The sequence below is a fragment of the Anopheles stephensi genome, chromosome 3 (assembly GCF_013141755.1).
Source record: "Anopheles stephensi strain Indian chromosome 3, UCI_ANSTEP_V1.0, whole genome shotgun sequence".
Lineage (NCBI taxonomy): Eukaryota > Metazoa > Arthropoda > Insecta > Diptera > Culicidae > Anopheles > Anopheles stephensi.
Window position 1 is genome coordinate 44,297,223 of NC_050203.1, and position 21,874 is coordinate 44,319,096.

General features: G+C 41.9%; 3 protein-coding genes across 9 annotated transcripts; all 3 read right to left on the minus strand.

Moving 5' to 3' along the window:
• Positions 1 to 2,651: 2,651 nt before the first annotated feature.
• LOC118511015 (integrin beta-nu) lies at positions 2,652 to 7,305 on the minus strand. The gene is made up of 7 exons (XM_036053543.1): positions 6,897 to 7,305; positions 6,710 to 6,804; positions 5,964 to 6,162; positions 4,939 to 5,894; positions 4,700 to 4,872; positions 4,433 to 4,630; positions 2,652 to 4,356 (listed from the first exon to the last, which is right to left on the minus strand). Exons 1-7 carry the CDS (start codon positions 6,979 to 6,981, stop codon positions 3,609 to 3,611), a joined length of 2,454 nt encoding a protein of 817 aa, XP_035909436.1. The 5' UTR covers positions 6,982 to 7,305; the 3' UTR covers positions 2,652 to 3,608.
• Positions 7,306 to 8,588: 1,283 nt separating this feature from the next.
• On the minus strand, positions 8,589 to 18,987 carry LOC118511022 (estradiol 17-beta-dehydrogenase 11). Of its 7 annotated transcripts, none has more exons than XM_036053599.1 (10): positions 18,466 to 18,713; positions 15,861 to 15,988; positions 15,512 to 15,791; positions 13,400 to 13,553; positions 11,324 to 11,448; positions 10,631 to 10,741; positions 10,222 to 10,347; positions 10,027 to 10,148; positions 9,648 to 9,764; positions 8,589 to 9,581 (listed from the first exon to the last, which is right to left on the minus strand). In XM_036053599.1, the coding sequence occupies exons 3-10, from the start codon at positions 15,644 to 15,646 to the stop codon at positions 9,377 to 9,379; spliced, it is 1,095 nt and encodes a 364-aa protein (XP_035909492.1). In that variant the 5' UTR covers positions 15,647 to 15,791; positions 15,861 to 15,988; positions 18,466 to 18,713; the 3' UTR covers positions 8,589 to 9,376. The 7 variants fall into 7 exon arrangements, with proteins under 7 accessions (XP_035909492.1, XP_035909487.1, XP_035909491.1 ...); XM_036053594.1 differs by lacking the exon at positions 18,466 to 18,713 and adding exons at positions 16,127 to 16,209; positions 16,677 to 17,399 and having other exon boundaries at positions 15,512 to 15,988; XM_036053598.1 differs by lacking the exon at positions 18,466 to 18,713 and adding an exon at positions 18,961 to 18,987 and having other exon boundaries at positions 15,512 to 15,988.
• A 1,449-nt stretch (positions 18,988 to 20,436) lies between these two features.
• On the minus strand, positions 20,437 to 21,394 carry LOC118511026. Its single transcript, XM_036053606.1, has 3 exons — positions 21,261 to 21,394; positions 20,831 to 21,189; positions 20,437 to 20,751 (listed from the first exon to the last, which is right to left on the minus strand). The coding sequence occupies exons 1-3, from the start codon at positions 21,261 to 21,263 to the stop codon at positions 20,571 to 20,573; spliced, it is 543 nt and encodes a 180-aa protein (XP_035909499.1). The 5' UTR covers positions 21,264 to 21,394; the 3' UTR covers positions 20,437 to 20,570.
• Between the last annotated feature and the right edge of the window lie 480 nt (positions 21,395 to 21,874).

Sequence of the window (21,874 nt, forward strand, 5' to 3'; positions counted from 1 at the left end):
CCAAACATGTTTACGTGCAAACCAGCGTCCTACGCCAGGAAAAAACGGTCTGATCCTTGAAACTAGACGTATGGAACAAGTTTCCTTAGCTTTTTTACTTATTTACCCCAAACTTATCCTGCTGGGTGGAACTAAAAGTGGAACATTTTAGTAATGGCTCAGTTGGAATACTTCAGGCGGCGCGTCAGAAAGCAGTTAACGGGTGAGTAAATGCAATTTCGATGGGTCTCGTTTCCTTTAAGTTATTTTTAAGCAAGGTTTATTCATTTCTGTTGTAAAAATAATGCTCTACACTTTATAAACTTAACTTCCTGTACCATTGGTGCCATTTTGTTTTCCCAATGATGCGCCGATTGGACCGACGGCACCCTGTCTGTTGTGCATTTTCATCCGAACATAGCATCGGAAGAAGGAAAAGCGTTGACTTTTTTATGCTTTAAGTTCGTTTTAGCTACTGACCGAAAAGCAGTGCTAGAACGATGTGTTTTTTTAAATCATTTTGCTAATGTACCTTCCTGTACTTAATTAGGGCGAATCGCCTCGATGGTAGTGAGAGAGAGAGAGAGAGAGAGAGAGAGAGAGAGAGAGAGAGAGAGAGAGATTGCAGTCCCCGAGGAGAAGAAGTACCTAATGCCTACATTCATGGTAGACTTTGGAATTGTTGTTGAACAGGGGAAGACATGGGCATCCTCTCTCGCCTCATGGTCGAAGCTTAGGTTTCGTAAGGAGAATATGGAGTCATGGAACTCCATGGAGCTAATATAGCAGTTCATAATGTTGAACAACTAACAACATACTCCAAACTGTTTAATGAGCAGCGATCATAGAATATACTAGCCTTATCACCGAGCCATGTTAGTATCCAACAAAATATATAAATAATGGTCGACCTTCAAAAGATCGCTTAAAAAGTTGGTTTGCAAAGTCAACTGATCTTCCCCTTCAGAAGTGGCTGTCCTGGCAATCAATTGGTTTTAAAAATACATTGTTTTTTGCTCGGATGAAGCGGCATTACTTGCTTCCATCCACGCATTTTGTACTAGTATTTAAAAGTGGGATTGGAAATTTGTTCAGAATAATAGTGTTGGGTTACCATTATTGTATATCAACAACTTTTTCGAGCCACCTAAAAATAATAATATATTAAGTACTTAAGTGCTGTTGTTCTCCATCGGCATGATATGTCCAAGACAGCGCAATCGTCCAGATCTGGCGTTCCGGATTATATTCGCCTGTTTGTGGGGACGCTACAGTTCGTGGTTCGTTCTCCTTCAAAGTGGTGAACTGTGTATATGGTGGTAAGGGTCGCTGCTACCTGTCGTATGAACGTTCCGGGAAGCCGTAACTCCTCGTGGTATGCCATGGCTCTGCACGATCAAGGGGGTCTTTTGTAGCCTTCAAATCCCCATACAGGCAGGAGGCTTGAAGAACCTCGCAGCAAACTCTTCGCTTTGTTGCTTTTGAGCTGCTGCTGAGCCTCTTTAACCTTACTAAGCTGCTGCGTCCCGTCTTCTCCATATGCTGGGCTGTTCGTTCCTACATTTTTCACCACCTTTCCACAATCAACGGCCATCTTTGCTCCTTTTAGCTGCTCTTCGAAGTGGCACTTCCAAATTTTCCGCAGCTAATGGTCGTACGTTAGGAACTCACGGTCCTCCAGCGACAAAGCAGGTAAAACGGATAAGCTTGTGGTAGAACATGCAAGTTTCCATTGAAGCACACATACGCTGTATCTATCACTAGTCAAGGAAAATGCGCGTCTATCAACTCAGCGTATTGCAGCACTATAACTCTGGCGGCCTGCGACGACTCGGCAGCTCTAACGATAGCTGCCTGCATCGTCATCGATCATTCATGAAGCGATCCGTAGCCCAGCCCGCCTGCGGTTATAAGGGTCCAATCTAGGGAATGGGCTAAATTATATGTAACTTTTGTATAACGTATCTAGGTTGTCATTGATACCGAGCCCAAGACTTTTACACTTCTTTGAGTTTTCACGTCGGTTATATCAGAGAAATGACGCTCGTCTATCAACACAAGTTTGATTTGAGGTTGTGTCTGCAGCAATGTGGCGAAAATTGAATTGAATATTTTTTACGTTTGTTGTAGTTCTACAAATGGGCGACTTGCAAGGCCATTGCTGTCTATTTTCGTTGAGCACGCACTTTGTGCTGATGCCCCAAGAAAGTGCCGGAACATTGTAGACAGCCGATCATTACATGGAAAACAGACGCTGGTTCCCACGAGAAAGGCGTTTTGTTTTATCAGGACACCTCCTCTACTTTATTTCACCATATCTTTCATTCTACCAACGTGCGAGAACGTATTGAATGGGAGTATGGAAGATAGCCTATGTTTCCCTAGCTGGGGTCAGATCCATATCATTTGCGAATGAAATAACTATAAGCACTGTAACATAATTTGCCGCCATGTTGAAATTGTGAGCAGCAGATCAGTTGTTTAGTAGTAGCAGTGCTTATTGTTAGCACGATGGGTCCAGGCACAAATCTCAACTGGAGCTGCGACTGATTCAGATCAAGGATATGGCAGGTCAAAATTGTAGTGAAAGTCAAGATTTGCAGAAGTCAAGATATAACAACCATGTATTGTTTTAGGAAGCAAGAGTAAATTCGACACGATTTTAGCGGGTATATGTGACACGATATAAATATATATATCCAGATATAAATGAAAGCACGGTTATTCGGAAAATGGATTGATGAGGGCTGAATGATTTCGTTACAGATTTTCTTACATATTTGGTATAAAACCCTGCCTAAAGAGGCGTTGTGTCTGCTGTACCATACAATTTAAGAATAAACAAAGCTTGTTTTTTATATTATAAATGGGTCATGTTTATTTAATCTGCTCGTAATAAACTATGTCAGCTTTGTGGTATTTTAAATGTTGTCGGTACGTTTGATCAAACTTTTAGAACATTTAAATAATGATCTTCTTATTGAACTCTAAAGTCTTTGTCCTTTTTGGCGAGTTATGCCTAATATTTCGCTGATAGAATTACCTTATGACAGTAAAATATGTCCTGCGTTTGCGTTGTGTAGTTATGTTTCATACTACAGTATATGACAAGATGGTCTAGTCATAATTCGAATATTGTTTTTTTTATGTTGATCTTCTATATTGTTGATCTTGCCTATTGTTATTTTTTATGTTGATCTGCACATAGATTAACTGTAATACTCAATGTTATTGACATATAATTTAAAGACCAAGCAATACGCATCTATGAACGGATTTTTTCATCAATAAGTGGGCTAACGCTATTAAAAAGATATGTTTATCAATCCAAAACACTGTTCGTAGGTATTCAACAATCATACAAATAATTTTAAGGGGTCAACTGTATACCATTTTGCCAAATTGATGGAATATTCTAGTACTCAAACATTTTGTTTAGAGCCATGCGTTAGGCTATGTTGTGTTATGTTATGGTTGAAATCAATTAAAGTATGATTGTTTCTTTTCCATAATAGTATTACCAACAAAAAAGTCTAGTCTAGTCTTTCCACAGTGATGTATGCTATTCGTTAAGTGTTTGCATCGCTGCCAACTTCTGATAATGGCTATACTCAGTATGTTTATCTAACTCACAGTACGCTTGTCTCCATCTCGGCAGGAACTTTAAATTCTGTTATCGGCGATTTGTAGAGCGGACTGTCCATTTGGTATTTCGTTTCCTGTTCCCTTTCCTTCTCGAATTTGGCAAACATTTTTTTATCATCGTACATTAGTTTACATCGGTAAGCTAGCAGCAGTATTAAACCACCGACAAAGATCGACAAGGCGATGCTAATTCCAGCCGCAATCAAGTTAATTTCTTTGCATTGAAAGTTCTGCACCCGAAGCAATGTTTCTCTGTTGGTGTTTGAAAGCGCGTACGAGAACTTATAATCGCACACATTCTTTTCGTCGCTATATCGAAAAGTACAATTGAGTGGCTCTGCCAATGAGTTCTGCGAAGTTTCTTCGTTCAAAGCAACCAGCTCTACCTTGTACAGTCCAATCTTTTCGCGGCACTTTCTGTCCAAGTCCTGGCATGGCATATCATTCAGCTCGTACACTGCACAACGTATGCAATCTTCGTATGATGAGCACAAGGCCGGCTGTTCGCCATCTTTGGTTTCACAAAACGGACCAAAATATGATTCGTTGCAGGTGCAGCGTCCGCAAGTGCACTCTCCCTGTCCAGAGCAAAGTGCTTTAACTGATGGAGCCTTACACCCGGTGGTATCGGTCGTACAGTCACAATTTTCACCACTCCATGAGTCAAAGCAACTGCAGGAACCACACGTGCAAATACCATGATCTGCACCTCCACAGATCTTCCCATCAATCCTGAAAACACACACGCATTCGTTAGTATATTTCGTCCTCCAAGCATCGTTCTTAAAAATCAGTGTTTCATGCATACTTAGCACACTCGTTACATTCGCAATGTTCTCCTTCGAATCCGGGATTGCAATAGCATTGGCCGCAAATACATTCACCTCGATCGGAACAAATTGGGCCGGTACGCAGCTCGTCTCCGGCATTGGGAGCTACACATTGCTCGAACAGCTCTCGCCGGTTTTGAGAGTTTTGTAAATTACATTCACACGTTTTTCCGATCCTGGAAGTCAATAATCTCTTCGTTACCTCTTATACTAGAATCTCGAACAAGCAAACAAGCAAGGCATACCATCCGACATAGCACTGGCACTGTCCACAGACGTAATCCCCTTGGAAATTGCACAGTTCGCTCAGCTCCGTCGGTTTTTTGTTCTTATCACAGTCACAAGTAGTACGTAAATCAATTTCCAGCTCCACAGCTTCATTACTGATCAGTTTTTCCTCAATTCTGACAGAGATATTCTGAAAAAAAAAAAAACTCCCAATAATAAGCTGCAAATAGAGCGACATATGCATCCGGTGGCTTACCGTAACCGACGGGTCTTTGGGATAGTCCAGCAGCTGTAGTTCCACATTGAATTTGTATTCCTTTCCAATTTCAATGTTGTCGCATCTGTTTATCGGTTGCGGTTCGCGATACAATCCACCACAGTCGGTAGTATAGCGCACCTGAAGGTAGTCCGGTGCGTTGTCCGTAAACTCTACCCGTTTGATAAATTCTCGATATCCATCATCCACCAGCTGGATTATGTTGGAAGAATCATCCTGCAGCCGACCGACACTTGTGAACTCTGGCATTAATTCGTTCAGTCGTCGATAGTAGGCTTCCTGGGCCTCGGTTACGGCAAATATGACGGCCGTTTTGGAGCGAAGCAATACACGCCAGACCTGCTCCAACGATGGATAATCGTACTTTAGCACATCCACAAAGTTGCCTTCCTCATCCAAATGGCACTGTTTGTCATTTTCTTCCACGATTCCAGCCAGTAGCCCATCGCCGGCCATATGCAGCCAGCCGTCCGTAGCCACTATTACAATCTTGCGAGTGTTTGAGCCCCAACCGATCTGTTTCTCGCACACGAGCACCTGCATTAGCGCATCCAAGCCTGCTTCCAGATTGTCCACATTGCCCGTCACATTACTCTGTTTGACTTGCGCAATGAAACTGTTAATGTCACGCGTAATCTTCAGTCGATGGCGAAATCCGTACGTTGGTTCGCACTGATCATTTTCCGAATAGCATGGATTCTGGAGCCGATGTGGTTCGGATTGAATGAACGGAACGGTCGGTTTGTCGGCGAAACTGCCAAATCCGAGCTGATAGTTGGCCGTCAGGTTAGCTAGGGCCAGTGCCAGTTGGCTGCCCATACTTTCTAGCGTTGCTTTATCGTCTCGCATCGACCAGGTAAGATCCATCAGGTAGTACATATCCAAGGGATAGTTTTTGGCCGGTTTGTACTGGAACGAGATGGTTTTGGAGGCCACTGAGGAAAATAAAACACATCACATAAATAAGACAACCGAGGGCAGTAAAATGCTTGCGAAATACTCACATTTTCCTAAACGTAGATTCATTTTTTGTGGCGATATTTGTACCGCTTCCAGCTTCGTTGAGTCAAAATCGCGATGTGGCTCGCTTTTCGTGACTTCTAAATAAGAGTAATTCTCATTCGTCTCGATTTTGGATGCGTTGCACTTCGATTCCAGCAATTCGTGTTTCGTCATGCAGCGCGATTTCTGCATTTCGTATAACTGTAACATTAAATTAAAACATCATTCATTGTAACTTTTACTAAATGCACCAACACTAATGTGTATTTTTTTAGTTGTTTAATATCCACCAGTTCAGTTTATATGAAGGAGAACTACATGAATGTGCGATGTTTTAGCAGATACCATGTTAAAACGCAAATAACTTTCTGCAACATTGAATGAACAGCTGCACACACTTAATGAAACTTCAAAGAGAATGGTTGGCTAAGGTCCCAAGATCATACGCAGTATATTTTTAATGAATGAACAATAATAATTTCAAGAATGAGTTGTGTGGGTTCTAACTATTCGAACGTGCATAACATAGTGTTGAGATGGCCTGAAAACGAATAGAAATGAATGAGTCATGTCTGAGCAAAGAGACTCCAAGAACGCAGGGCTTTCGTTGTTTATACGAAACTTTTTAAAAAGATTTTACAAAACATTTGAAATGAGTTGCTTGATATTAGACGTTTCCCCGTCCCCGCACCAAAGGGTGTGTCCTCATGATAGTTTAATCCGAGAAACACACACAAAATATACTTACTTCATCCGTACACCATGCACATTCTTTATCAGCGTCCAGGCATTCGATGCAAGTTTTTTGAAAGAAACACTTCGCTTGAATTATGGAACTAGACGCTGAAAATAACGTAGAACCACGGAAATTAACGATTCTCCTTTCCCGGATACACTTGCACACCATTAACTGTAACGCATACACTCTCTCTTACATTGCGCAAATGCTGAAGCAAGCAGGAACGACGCCACGAGAAACGTTGGTATCAGTTTGAATTCGGTCATGGTTGACAGTAACATAAGTGAAAACCTATGTTGCAATAAAGAATGCTTAACCGTGCACGTTTAATTTCTATATAACCGGCATATTTCTTATGGTCTTGTGACGCGAATTGAGAGCTAAATGATATTAACTCTAGCTGCTGCAACCACTCACGTAAGCACTCTGACAACGTTTGTACAGCTTTAGGATAAGTTCCAGCACCGGCGACATGTCTTATTTATCGATGGAGAAACGTGCTGATAAGATAACAGGCCTCCAAACAAACAGAGAAGCGAATGAATCAAGCGCGAGCAAACATACACACTCGCTAAATCGTCGACGGTTCGCTCACAACTAACGTAGGGAGACAATATTCTTATGCCTGTTTTGCTACCACGAACACTACCTGAGGTGAGCCGATGAAAATGACACGATCGTTATTTCCTTTTGCAGTTTGTTTTGTTTACCTCAGCATTCACGATGCCCGGGCGAATAATGCTTTGCTGTGAATTTGTTAAGTGAAGAAAAGATCGCTTACATCCTATGGTACCTGCGAGTTTATTGCATCGTCGAGGCACGAGACAGTTTTGGGGGCTTGCGTTAAAACATGATGCTTTAACGCTGCTTAGCGGTTCCTCAAGCAACAAAGGGATGGTTTTGTAGATCCGTAGCATGTAATATAAATTAAGTTCCTTGAAATTTATTGCTATTCAAAACGTGCTTACGGATGTTGCATCAAGGATGTTGTGGCAATGAAATGAATGGCATATCGTGTTTTGTGTGGTGTTAAGTGCAGTGCAGCTTCTACGCTGTTTAATGGCGTCAAAAACATTGGTGATTTGCTTACGTATTTGCTTTACTGGTGCCGTTTAAAATAGGGTCCGCTGTTTTTTTGTTTACCATATTTGATCATTCCGGTGGCCGGTGGCCGAGAGGACAGCGGCACCGGTCTTTACACGGCAGGGCCGGGGTTCAAATCCCATCCAGACCGCCTTCCCCGTACGAAAGGCTGACTACTTTTCTACGGGTAAAATTAAGTCACAGAAAGTCAGAAATGGCAGGCCGAGGCCTCTCGAGGTTGTAGTGCCACAGAAGAAGAAGAAGATATTTGATCATTCTGGTTGCTCAAACATTCAGAAATGTTTTCGGTCATCTCGACCTTTCGACGAATTCCGTAGCTTCCTGAGTCTTGGACAAATATTTCAAAAGGCTGAAACACGACTGCTGCACCCATATGCTGCTCCACTGCTAGTGCATTGAAATGTTATAACTTAGAGAGCCGATAAGCTTTTCGGATGTGACTCTTGCGTTTTCTACATCCGGTGGAACAATCTGCAATGATCGTGAACATATTTTGATCTTATCTACTGACGCTGCACCCTCGTATTTAAATTACAGATGAATAATCTTTATTTTGCTTCTTCGATTTCTTTCAACGATCCAGCTGCATACGTCAACAAAAATTGCTCATTGATATAAATGATAAAATGTCTAACATAAAAAAGGGCGGAAAACAGACAGATATAGTTACAAATACTACAGTAGTTTTGCAGTGAAAGTGAATGTTTCAAGCAGCTGTAGAAGATACACAGAAAGCCAGAAATGGCAGGCCGAGACCACTCGAAGTAGTAGTGCCGAAGAAGTCTTTTATGTTTTCTTACTAATTTATTACATCAAGATTTATTTGTTGGATCATAATTCAATTGCCTCCAATGGAGTATAAGGTCCAGCCATGGAAAATAAAGTCTTTGAGTTTTTGAATCTGTAGGTAGATTGGGAGCAGTTACAAATTGTTGGGCTAATTCGAATAATATTCGTTTGACTTTAATATCATAAACAACATGTTTGCGTTACTTATGGTTTACTGACAGAGCATTAATATTTATTGTGTTCATGTATTACAACCGTCGAATATGCAACAGAACCGGACACAGCAGCACTTTTGGCGCTGTACTACTCTATCGGATCAGAACGGCAATTCAAACGATGCCTGAATTAAGTCACAGGTAATCACGATTCTAACATTAACAACAGGGCAAGTAGCGATGCATATACCCGTACTTAACCGATATTCCGTACGCCCGTTTGAAATTTAACAAATCTTGCATATCTCGCGATTCATCATATTTTGTTCCCCAAACTAATTAATACAGTTCTACCATATTTATGTCCTATATTAAACCAGCATTTTCATTACATGCCTTTGAATCCAATTCCTGTGCATCACTGTATGTTATCTCACTCCCCGTTCGAAATCACCCAGGGTATATCCAGCAGAGCCTGGTTTCATCTTAAGACAAGTTGAATTGTTTTGAAAATGGCGTCCAGATACATCGCTCCTGGTTTGAGCGTTAAAATGGGTTTTATCCTCCATCCGTGCTGGCTGTCTAATTATCATTACACTCTAACGCATCGCGCAGTTTCTCCGATCGCTTATAGCACACGTTCGCCAGTGCATTGTCTGTGGACGAGTAGGGGCGATGGTTTGGTGGTATTATTATTATCACTGGCAAATGTGCTGGCCATCTCTTTTGTGGTATCGCATTCCGCGTTGCTAAACGTTGTTATAGTATGTTGCGGGGCAGCGTCCGGCACCAATCGTCGCAAAAATCCGGAATTGCATCCCCACGGAAATACCCTGCGAAGAAGAAATTCTTGTTATAACACCAAACAAAACATTTACGGTACGCTGCCGCACACTTACCATTTGATGGCCAACATTAAACGCAAATATCCTGGGATTATGACGTATTTCTCATTTTTCTGAACACCTTCAATGATTTTATCTGCTACGTCGTTCGAATCCAGTGTAGGAACCCATCTGTATAAAATGTTATTAAAACAAATTGTAAATAGTCCACATAAAAAGCTTCGTCCAGTTTGTGAATGTACAGTTTGAAATCATACGCTATCAATTATCAATCGAACGTAGTGCAAAATTCAAACTGAACTTGCAAGATATTAGATAGATTCTAACGCAGACAAAGAAGGAGTACAAATTGTTAATGGTAAAACATGGATTATTGATGCAAGTATGTAACACATTCACACTTTTACCGGATCATGTCGAATGATCATATTACCTGGAGTTAACGTCGTCGAACATTCCAGTCGATTGGATAAAATATGGGCAAATGACTGTCGTAAATACGCCCTGAGCTCGAAGATGCTCCAATTCCAACCGTAATGCTTCGTCAAAGCCAACCTATAAAACAAGTAAACGATACGCTTAGTAAGACTATAAATCACCGTTCTCGATGTGCGCTTCCGTTACTTACCGCAGCAAACTTGCTGGAACAATAATCGACCAGCTTCGATATACCGACATGGCCGGCCAGAGAAGCGATGGTTATAATGTGCCCATGGTCGTTTTTCAGCATAGCCGGAAGAAATGCCTTTGTCGTCTACAGTTGATCCATCATTGATTGGTAGCGGAAAGGACAAAAAACGTATTTAAGCCATTTTGTTTTCGATTTCATTCCAATCACTCCGTTGCTTGTATGGTTTGTCTGTTCAAGATATTTCACAACAAGTTCTCTTTTGGGTATAGGTAAAAAAAATCACGTACTGTCGATTGAAAGTTCATTCAAATTCTAAGCATATCCGTATTTTATTTTTTTTTTGCTATACTGCTACGGTAGAATCATCGTCAGCAACGAGACAAATACATCACCCATTTGTGCTTACCCAGAAATGTGCAAGTACATTGACGCTGAACGATCGCTCTATCAAATGATCCGGTGTGTCTAAAAGGGCACGTCCGGACACGACACCGGCATTGTTAAATAGTAACGTTACCTGAAAGTAGAAGTATACAGTCATATAAGATTTATTCTTAACCAGGCGCTATGATATGGCTTCCTAAATATTTGCTTTTTCACGTAGATAGGTTACTGAGTGCACCCAAGATTAGCAAGTTCATGCGAATATAACTATAACTAGTGCTAGTATACAGGAATTTCTCTCAAATTCCCCGATGTTCTAATCCATATTTAAGCAAGTTTTTCACCCTTGCAACAGTGTGGGCAGTAGTTTTAATCAACCTAATTAAACACTCGGCTAGTAATTAATGGCACAATAACCCGTCATGTTAGCGTCCGCACAAGATTAATCTAATGACAAAGTCCTTCAATCGTTTTTGCATGCACGTGGTTGAATGATTCCAGCACAGTTGGAGCAACGTTATGAATGAACATGCTAATTAAAATGTGTGCCACAAGGAAACTCAACCGTGTGTGTGCATGTTGTTCATTCCCATTGGAACGGTCCGGCGGGTATAGTACTGAGTGCATTTGCGTTGAACCCCCCCAGCAAATGCTGCTTTCTACCTCAGGGGATAATATTAAACGATCGTGTTAGCAAGCGACACAGCATACTTACATCACCAATATCTTCCTGTATGATTTTCGCATACTTGTACACCTCTTCCTTGTTTGAAATGTCCACTTTGTAACCTTTGCAGAGGCCTCCCAGGGATTGGATCAGCTTTACCGAGTCATCTAGCCCTGTATAAAGGTAAAAAAGTAGAAAAGAAAATTAACTCAATCATTGAACCAATGCCCCGACCTTAATGCGTTCATACCACAGAAAGGGTCATTGCTGCACGAAGGCAAAGATCATAAATGTGCCCAGCCGTAAATAAGATATATTGTGGCAAGAGTACTACTTTTCCAAGGCTAGTCACGACGGGATACACGGAGTCATAGTTCAAAGCTGACAATGTACTCTCCGTACAGTCATAAAGAAGGTAAAGTTGTTATAGATATGTTGGCAATTACCCATAGCAAACGGAGCAGGTCCATTGCCATGGTTGACCTGAACACACATGCCATCTTTTTTATCAATCCCGATGATCTTGACCCATTGAAGAACAATCTTCGCGTGAAGATCGAGCATCTCCACGTGCATGGAGTTGGCGACCTCGGTCTGGTTTTCGGGTTTGCTGTTTTTCGTGTTTTCTTGCTCGCTCGCTGCTGTTGCTGCACTTAACAAAAACCAGTTTATGAACCAGCTTTATAATTTCATTTTCTTCGGTTGCCCATCGTCATCGCCCAAAAGACGTCACCGGTTGCATATGACCGTTCGTCTGGAAGCAGCATCCACCACGATTATCACCTGGCGAAGCGAGCGTTTGTTGAAACGAAAGTCAACAACGGGAAAAGTAAGAGTAAACATAAAAGGGTAGAGCGTGTCTGTCTGCGCTCCAGCGACCTTGAATGTGTTGCAGTCTGTGTTGTGAATTTACCTCATCAGGCTAGTATGCATATCATATGGTCTTCGTGTTTCGTCAATGTCAGCTATTTTCTCACACTCAACTGAGCAAAAAAAAAAACGAAAAGAAACATTACGGAATATTATGGCAGTTGTGGGGGAAAAAAAATAGATTTTTGAAAGTTTTAAATTAATGCAAACGAACCGTTTTTCAACGATTTATGTAAAATCGCAAGAGGTTAACACATCGTCGTAAAATAATATTCCCACTGTATCCTTCAAACCAGCATCACAGACAATCACACGGACAAGATCTAGTTTGAAAACTTCATATAAGCTCACGGCAGAGAATTTCATCATACCCAAATGACTTTGAGCTATTCAACTCAAGTCAAGATGCAATATTCACGCTACCACTTTTTAACCTTCAATTAAGGCAAGAAGTACAAGTGTGTAGCTATGTCCGCGCATCGTGCAATCGTCATCGGTAATCATCGATTCAATGGGTTATTGAGAGCTTTAACACATTTGCTCGGCACGGGGTTGTTGGTGTAGTGCAAAGCAAGATCTTTTGACCTTCGCCAGCGCGCTTTGTAAGCTATTAGAAACGAGATGCCAAATTTCAACATTATCCACCCGTCGTTAGGGGTTGGGTATGTATCAAATACGAGTGCTGCATCAAGTGCGGCTCATCCCATCCGTGTAGTTAAGTGATGAAAAAATCACATGGTTGTGTCGTGTACAGCAAATGGTAAACCCGTGCGGCAACGAAACCGAGCACTATTAAACCCGTCGTGGGCATATTTTATTGCTTTTCGTATTAAAATTTTCACACACCCTCGTCCGGCGTATAATGAAGCCAAAAGGGTAAGAGTCGATTTATCCAGCTGGGGAATGTATTGACCCATAGTGATGGGTAAGATATTTCTGCCAGCCCAGGGAAGCAAGTATGTTGTTGAAATCTTGATATTTCCTTTTTTTACCATACAACCGTCTACGCGAGTCGGTGTACGCTTACACAAGAAGTCTTCCATTTTCTGAAGCTTCATGGTGACGCTAAAGTACTTTTCGCGTTGCTTTATACGTAGCGAGAAAGAGCAAAAAAAACAGCGTCATTCGTGACATTCCGTCATTGGTGGTGCAATAGCATTACACTTACACAAAACCGACAGCGGCACGGTGCTTACCTAAGCTGCCTTTGCTAATGCCTTTTGGACTGTTGGATCTTAATTGTCGAATACATACCTTCCTGATTTATATCCCACAGCACAACCTTGGCGCCGAGCTTTATGAGCCGAAGGGCTAACAACCGTCCAAGACCGCCTCCTCCGCCAGTCACTAATGCTATCTCTCCATTCAAGTCTTTCTTTGGTACGCCGAATATTTGATAGTAAAATGCCTGTAAGCAAATGGGAAAAACGGGGAAAAAGAGGAAAGGAAACGTTTAAACTCAACTGAACGGCTCTAGCGCTGGAAATAAACAGAAAATTTATCAAAACAAATACAACCACCATCCTCCTCTGGACACATTCACGGTCAATTGTCACCGGTAAGAAAAGCAAACAAAGGTTGAAAGTAAAACGCCTGCAAAGATGCACAGCCTTTACTGCTGATCGGTGACCATGGTCGTGACATTATTTACTTTCCAATTACTACTACCCTTGCCCAACGTAATCGATTGCGCTGTTGAAGTTGACATACGAGCCAGAGTTTGAGACAAGCACCAAATCCACCAATTTGAACATTGCTTCAACGTCAAACATTTCTTCCTTTCAGTACATACTGCCTTGCCGCACTCTCCTCCACACGATAGCGTTTTTGTGAGCGCTGGCAACATTGCAAGTGTATTGAATCACAACTATAGCGCTCCTTGAAGACGCAACACAGACTTACGCAATTTTACAATTTGGTTATTATGTTCAAGGTCAGTCATGTGGTACATGCTGCTGCCCAGAGATTTAGCTACCAGAGCAGATATTCAACGAGAGTTAGGTAGAGAAAAAACAATCATTTGCTGCTGTATTGCCGACATTAGAAACAAATGCGAACCCCGACGATGCGCCTATTCATTCTTGCCGCTCCTCGCGTACTACAATCCCCTTAATGTACAATCGCTGGGCTCGGGCGCACACATTATTGCGTACTCAATTACTTCGCCCATTTTATAGCGGGAAGAAGTCGTTTTAATAATTACTCCTTGAAAATCATCTCGAGACGCTTTGTACGTGGCAGTTGCATGCAAACAACCATTTCAACGGCAGGCACACACACACACACACACACACACACGCAACGCACGTTGATTGCTGCGAATCTCGCATAATATCATTAGTTAGCTTGACCGATGGCTTGCCGGGCATACCGGTGACTAGCAATCTTCGAAGGATGTGGGAAAAAATTACCACCTGTTGTTACGAATCACGCTCATTTAATTCGATTTCGCATACTTTGAACTCTCGCTCACGCTAGAAGTCGCCTTCTAATAAACTGCGGTGTGAAATGTACGGTTCAATGTTAAATGATCTTAGATGAAACAGTTCCAACAATTGCAAAATACCAATTTTGAGATTGAGTTTCCATTGAAGACGAAGCATCACGAACAATATGTTATCAATATTATCTGACTACGATGCTAATTTAGTAGCATAACTTTTTTAGATTTTTGACTTCCAATATTTGCATGCGGATTTTGTATTTAGAAATAATCAATCTTCTACCTCAATCCACTGGAGTGACGACTCTATCGTGGTTTCGTGATATCTCGCAAGATCGTACAGCAGCACATATAACCGCGCACTGCATTTCGATCAGGCGCTCGCCATGCTAGCCTTATGTTGCTTAGTCGAAGCATAGTATGGCGAGAGCATGTTTGCACAATACCGTCTTGCTGTACTCAATGCCTCAAATAGTTCGTAAAATGCAATGGCTTCAATGATGGAGAAAAAAACGTTGGAAGAGTTTTTGCATTGCATTCGCTCTATCGGTTAGGTAAGGCTAAGCTGCAAGCGTTGCATAACTGTAGGAAATACTAGCGCCTAGCCCGCACCGTGGGGGCTAGATCAGTGTAACCGGTCTTCAGGTGAATGAATCTTTGTGTTCTCGAACGTACTGCAGGTACAACAAAAAATGTTAATGTAACCCACTTCTGATCGAATGTTAGAAAAACATGGTAGCTAAATAATAGCTAAATAATGCATCAGTAAATAGGACTAGACTAGGACGCAATGAATGTGTAGCATTTGGCATAATCACATTATACTGTTAAATAAAAGTGATGTTTGTTTGAAAAGTGTTGATATCTATTTATATGAGCTAAATGTTAAAGCGCCTTACACTACTTGTTCACTCACTACTCACCTGCAATATGTATCCTAACGACGTTAGCAGAAATACTATCACATCCATCATCGTTCTTCGAACAGACGGCTTATTCCTGGACGGATTAAGCTCAGTCTGATCGAACGAGAAAGGTTTGCCTTTGGATGCTAACATGGTTGGTTTTCTGCAAATGGTACGAAACGCGCGCGCGCCAAGCTGTTCTGCAAAAGTGTCGGCTCCGCTACCGCAGCCGCCAAGCCACACTTTTTCACTTTCAACTTCCGTCAGAGTGGCAAATCGCCCGGGCGTTTGAATGCGTCTAATAACGCGGCAAATGAAGTAAAAACTGGTTTTGCACTACACCGCTGCACCAACAAATTTCACTCACTTTTACTTCCTTCTGCTGTGGCTCACGTGTGTGTTATCTTCGTCTGCATGCACTGCAGCGTATGTAGCGATTACTCCAACACATGCATAGCTGGAATCGAACCCGCTACTCGAATTGTTACTGGCGAGCTGTAGATGAAGAAGTGTGAACCATATGTAACAGACAGCGTTGCACGGTACTAGGTTACCTCTGCTGTAACCGTGCACAGCTATTAATTGCACTATTGTTTAGCAGTTTTTTTTGTTTCTCGTATGCATATGCCTTACACAAACATGATCATTCAAACCGGGGTGAATATGAAGCAAACACACACATACACATACAGCCGTACTAAATGGCACACATTTCACTACAATTAAAAAAAACGCTAAATGTAACTTTACATTCAACATAATCTTTTAATCCTTGACTCAGACCGTCTTCCTGATTCACTTCAAATTCAAATAACAAAAACATTAAACTACCAATGTCGGACGGGGGCTGGTTTTATTTTACATTTAAAAAAATATGTAAATATTCTAACGGGTGATTTTTGATGGAAGAATGCCACAACATATCCTATAGTTTAATACATTAATTTGATAGCCTAAGAACACTTTTTAAACTTTACTGGTAACAAAGATAATATGGTTACAGAACTAACAGACGTTTTGTAGGCAGATATTCACAACACTGATCACTTGTGACACAATTGCGTTTCACGGTGTATGAGAATTAAAACGATAAACGCACACGACAAGCGACGAACCCGCGCTGCAGCACCGTTCACGCATCTAGAACAAGCGACAACACAACAACCTCCACGGCGAAGCTCACCTATCACATTCGCCTAGCAAAACGCACGATCGCGATCAACGGACGATCAAACGCGCACCACCACTCTACACTACGACGGCTGGCAAGCATCTATCTGGCCCCATCTGACTGGCAAGCATCTGGCCCCGAGGACGACGGTGGTAATTGAAGTTTGTAATAACTGTTACCGCTGCCGTGCTTCGTGTACTTGAAGTGGAAACCTTTCGCGTGGCTCCTGCTTTTCGAAGCTTCGACCGCACCGTTCCGTGTCTGGTCGCAACGATACAACACCCCAGCATGGATATGAAACGTGCGCTGCTTGTTTCTTTTTGCCGCCCCGATGCGAACACCCCAGCTATCCCACTTTTTGCAGCATATCCCTGTCGCTCGTCTGTTTGTGGTGCTTTCTGTTTCGATGGTTTTCTATGCGCGTGCTTCTTCGTTCGCTTCGTCACACTCGTATCATTATAATGTATTTTGTTCAGTCCCCCCCGCCCGGGTTGGTGGCATATCTCTTTTTATGCTCCGGTGTCACTGGACGGCTGATGAGTATTCATGGCATTTCGTTTATCCGACCGGCCCCGCGCTTACAAGGACACGGTGAAGTTTTGCATCTTCACTTGTCCGACGAGGGGTTGTTTTATTCTGTTTGCCGTTCTTGCGACAGAGATGCAACGATATTGCCGTGTACACACTGCATGTCAAAGATATTCGTGGAAGTGCATTAGATTTAGGCTTTGCACTCCTTATAACTAAATTCCTTTGTTTTTGCGAATGGAACTATTCTTCTTCTTTGGCACTACAACCTCCTTATAACTAAATGCACTCCTTATAACTAAATTCCTTTGTTTTTGCGAATGGAACTATTCTTCTTCTTTGGCACTACAACCTCAAAAGATGTCGGTCTGCCAGTTTTGGCTTTCCTTGACTTTATGTTATCCATAATTTAAATAACAAAAAGAACTAAACATTTATAACATTACTATGCATAGTAGAATCAGATAATCCAAACAATCAAGATTTAAAATATGAGTTTTGATTAACTTTTACAAACATTGCTAGAGAGATCGTATACGCCTTGCGCAACCTAGTAATACTGCAGACAAAGAAAATACAAACACCACTGGTTGGAGAAACACACAGTGATACTAATTTCATTATGCCCCATTATCGACTTGCCATGTTGCATAAGTCATCGCTGTACACAACATGTGCCATCGTAAGATAAGAACTAGTGCAAATTGCTTCTACGTGTATGCGGTTTCCGAATTAAGGTGTTTCGGTGTACGATGCTTTAAAACTGACCGCCCTGAAGAAGGAGGGAACGTGTGCAACCTGTTCCATGTTGTTTGGTTTTATTTACATACCATACTTTGGCAACCACATCATTTCACACATCGCATCGACGACCACAACGTTTGATTCTCTACGCCTGCTTGCTTTGCAAAACTTTGTATTGGCATTACGGCGTGCTCTCCCGCATGCGACTCTGCTGCAAATCCAAAGACCCATGTTTAACAGGCTAATGTATACATAAATTCGTTCCCATCCATCCACACACACACATTGTACGCAATATACACCATCGTTCTGAACAATTCACCAATGTTTACGCCATTTGTGTCCGTCCCGTCTTGAACCTAGTGCCGCTTTTTTGGGGTTTGCTTCCAATGTCAATATTTATCGAATTCTTTGTGAAGAATTTTTCTCCCAACACTATAACCATTGCTGCCCCGGTACTGCCTGCCGGTACATTGTGTCTCGTGTTGCGAAAGAAAAACAACAACTGTGGCACACCACCATCACCTACCGCAAGACTAGAAGACTACCGAGGATCGCGCGATGAGCACAGGCAAATATTACAGATTGTAAGGAATGAAAACGAAAGTAATCACTTTCCACACGTCTGGCAGCGGTCTAGAGCGGTTCGATTATCGTACTGCGACAGTGCGAACGATGCCGGTCGTGGTACCGTTAGCGTGTCATCACAAACAATTGGCGAATATCAAAACACACACAAACTCTCGGTTTGACTGTTCGAGTCGTACTGCGCATGTTTGCAGCATTGTTCAGCGAAAAGGATATGTTCTGTCAGCCAGTGTCACCCCTGATGGCACACATTTGTACGGCCCGTGCAAGCACTCCGTCACTCGTCGTTGCTCGCTCGCTAGGGCTATTAAAGCTGGTTAGCCCTGAGCTGCTGGATTTGAAGCGGAAGGTAATCGTTAAACCGTTAACGAAAGTGTACCGAGTTTAATAGTAATTTATATTTTGTTGTTAATCGATTGGCCCCCGTTCCAATTACCCTTGCTTTGGTCACAAAATTCTAATGACATTGATCTGCGGTCCGGAGCGACATTGACAGCGCCCGCCGCATCCGTGCGTGTACGTACGTACCGCAAAGGAGCGTGATAGTGGTAAAACCAAGACAACTGTAAAAATGTTGCGGAGAAGTGCAATCGCTACTTCGCTGGTTTGGCTGGCGCTGGTGGCACTGCGCGTGGCTACAAGTACAAAAAAGCCTTTCATTACAGGCCCGGGGGTCCGTGTACATAACCTTCTCCAAGGCTTCGGGCTGTGGTCACTCGTCATTCAAATTCCACTCTTTGCTCAAGTAATCTCTCGAAAGCCATACCAGCCAACGGACCAACCGACCGACCGTTGCTGATCACACATGGCTTTCTTACAAACGCTCCGAACGTGGTCGTCGCACAGGCACATGCAGAAACGCACCTGCACGAGAATTACCATTAGGGAAAGGAGGTCAATTTCATTATGACTTCGGTGGCGATGCTACCTACCAGGCCCAGGTACATTGGATAGAGCGAGTGGATATGTGTGGTCTGGTGTTCGTGAGACGTCTTCAAATGCTCACGAGGGCCGGGCCGGTGGTGCGGCTGTATTCAAACGAGGAGCGGCACAAAACAAGCGACGTGAAGATACATCTAAATTGCTCGACTAATCATTACGAATCATAATTGCAGTTGCCAAATGCGGTAACCTTCTTTCTTACCACACGCGACGCTGAATCTTTGATAATCGTAACCTATTACTCGAGAGGCGTCGGTTAAGTTGTTGTAGCACGATCGTTTATTGCCAATGTTTGGCTATTATTGATTGTAAAATTATGCATCAATTGAATTCATTTTACTGAATATAATTGTCCCTTCGTATAAATAACACACTATTGTTGTGTATCTAAAAAGTTAGTAAAAGAGTGTTGAAAAGTAAATCACGTTCGAAAACTCTAAAACAAGCTGTTCAGAGGTTCCATTATATCTAATACCGGTGTGTGATAATGGTAGCTACACCGGTTTTTACATGACAGTAACAGCATCAATTCCTATCTGCACCGTTACATCTGATAATCAAACACTGAACATTCGGATACGAGGTATAGATACATAAAAAAGTCACTAAGAGTGTTATGGGACGGTCGGTTGACTAGGGCGATGGCGGTCAAGGTTTTCACGAGGACCGTCTATCGAATCCCGTCCGGACTGGACCGCTGCCTCGTACTGCCAGGTTTCAGATACGGGGACAATAAATTTAAGGGAAGCAAGTAAAGTCAGACCACGATCACTCGAGGTTGTAGTGTTAAAGAATAAGAATAAATCATTTTGTGACCAACATGACCTAACAACTCGTAAAGCCTAATAGACAAAGAGAACGAAAATTTCATTAACTTCGTTAAAATGTTAACCGATCTTAACGATTTTCTTAACCTAATAAAACCTATACATCTTAGCAGAGTACACTGTTCAAGCCATACACTGTGAGCTGAGGTCAATTAATAGTTGTATTTATTTGTACATTTGCAAAATAAATAATTACATAAGAATTTGTATACAAGAAGAATATAAATATTAAAGTTTAATTTAAAACTTCCACTCTCGCAGTTTGTAACTACCAGCGTCAATTCAATTCTCTCACCTCATTTTGCGTTTCGGAGAGCTGTGGAAACTCTTCAAATACATTGAATTTACTTTTCGTTTTGAATGTTAACACCGTTATTGTTCTTCCTGATGGTAGAGTGATAATTAAAGACTGGTGTCCATGCCCATCAATCATATCGCTCTTTGTGTAGTACACATCGCTGGAAACGAATGAAATTATGAATGTAAAGATTTTTCTGAGACAAATTTGTTGTTTCTATTACGCTTTCTCATGCTTACCCTGTCTGGAAGGAAATGTTTTCTGTTGCATACTGTGAGATGCTGTCGATGGCTCTGTTGGCACTATCCAGATACGCACCGAACAGTCCCGAAACCCATTGCTCAACACGTGGCCAAAGCATGCGACCGATTGGTGTTAGAACAACCTGCAATATTGGAACCACCGTATCGTACCGCAGCAAGGGTTTGGAGTAATCTTGCCGAGGTTCGATCAGCTCCATCGTGGTTGTATCCATCCCTGCAGCCTTATCTTCGGTAGTGTCCACTCCGGTAAAATAATCCCACAAAGGAAGTCCGTTGGCACTGGGCACTATAAGTAGCAGTGCTACGCTGCCAATAAATATAGCCGTGTGACGATGCTGAAATTTTGGCACAAATGAAAATTACTTTCGTTACCACAGTTTGTACACCACACTGTGTTATACTGTACCATTTGGATGTAATGGATTTCACTGGAAGCTTTATATTTGAACGACTGAATTGTTAGTACTTTCGCGAGCAGAACACAACTGAGGTACAGAAATTGTCGTGGTCAACAATTTCCCTTTCTCATTACGAGCAAAGGAGAGGAAATGAGGTGGGGAAGGAGAAAAGGGGTTCTGATGGAATGTCATTATGTGTCGAGACAGGTTTTACCTTTTACCTGCCATTACGGTACAAAAATCTATTTCCATAACTGTCTCAGGTGGGAGCGGAAGAGTTATGTAGATCGGAGAATTCGGTTTGGTCGTAAATTTGTGCACATCTTTTTGTTTAAATTAATGCACCATATAAAGCTTAAGTTGGCTACGTCTCATACATTGTTAACATTATCATTAACAGTTATAAAAAAAAAATTAAAAAAAATTATGATTGTAGACATTTTCTTGTGTATTACATATGGCTAAATAATATTGTGAACAATTACAAATTATGTTTCAGGATATGGTAAACAACCAGGAAAAAATGCCTCGTTAATTTTGCTACTTTTGTTTTCTCGTAAATTTAACATTCACCGCCATCGCACGCGAAGGTGACAATACGTAAATAAATAAATAAATACAA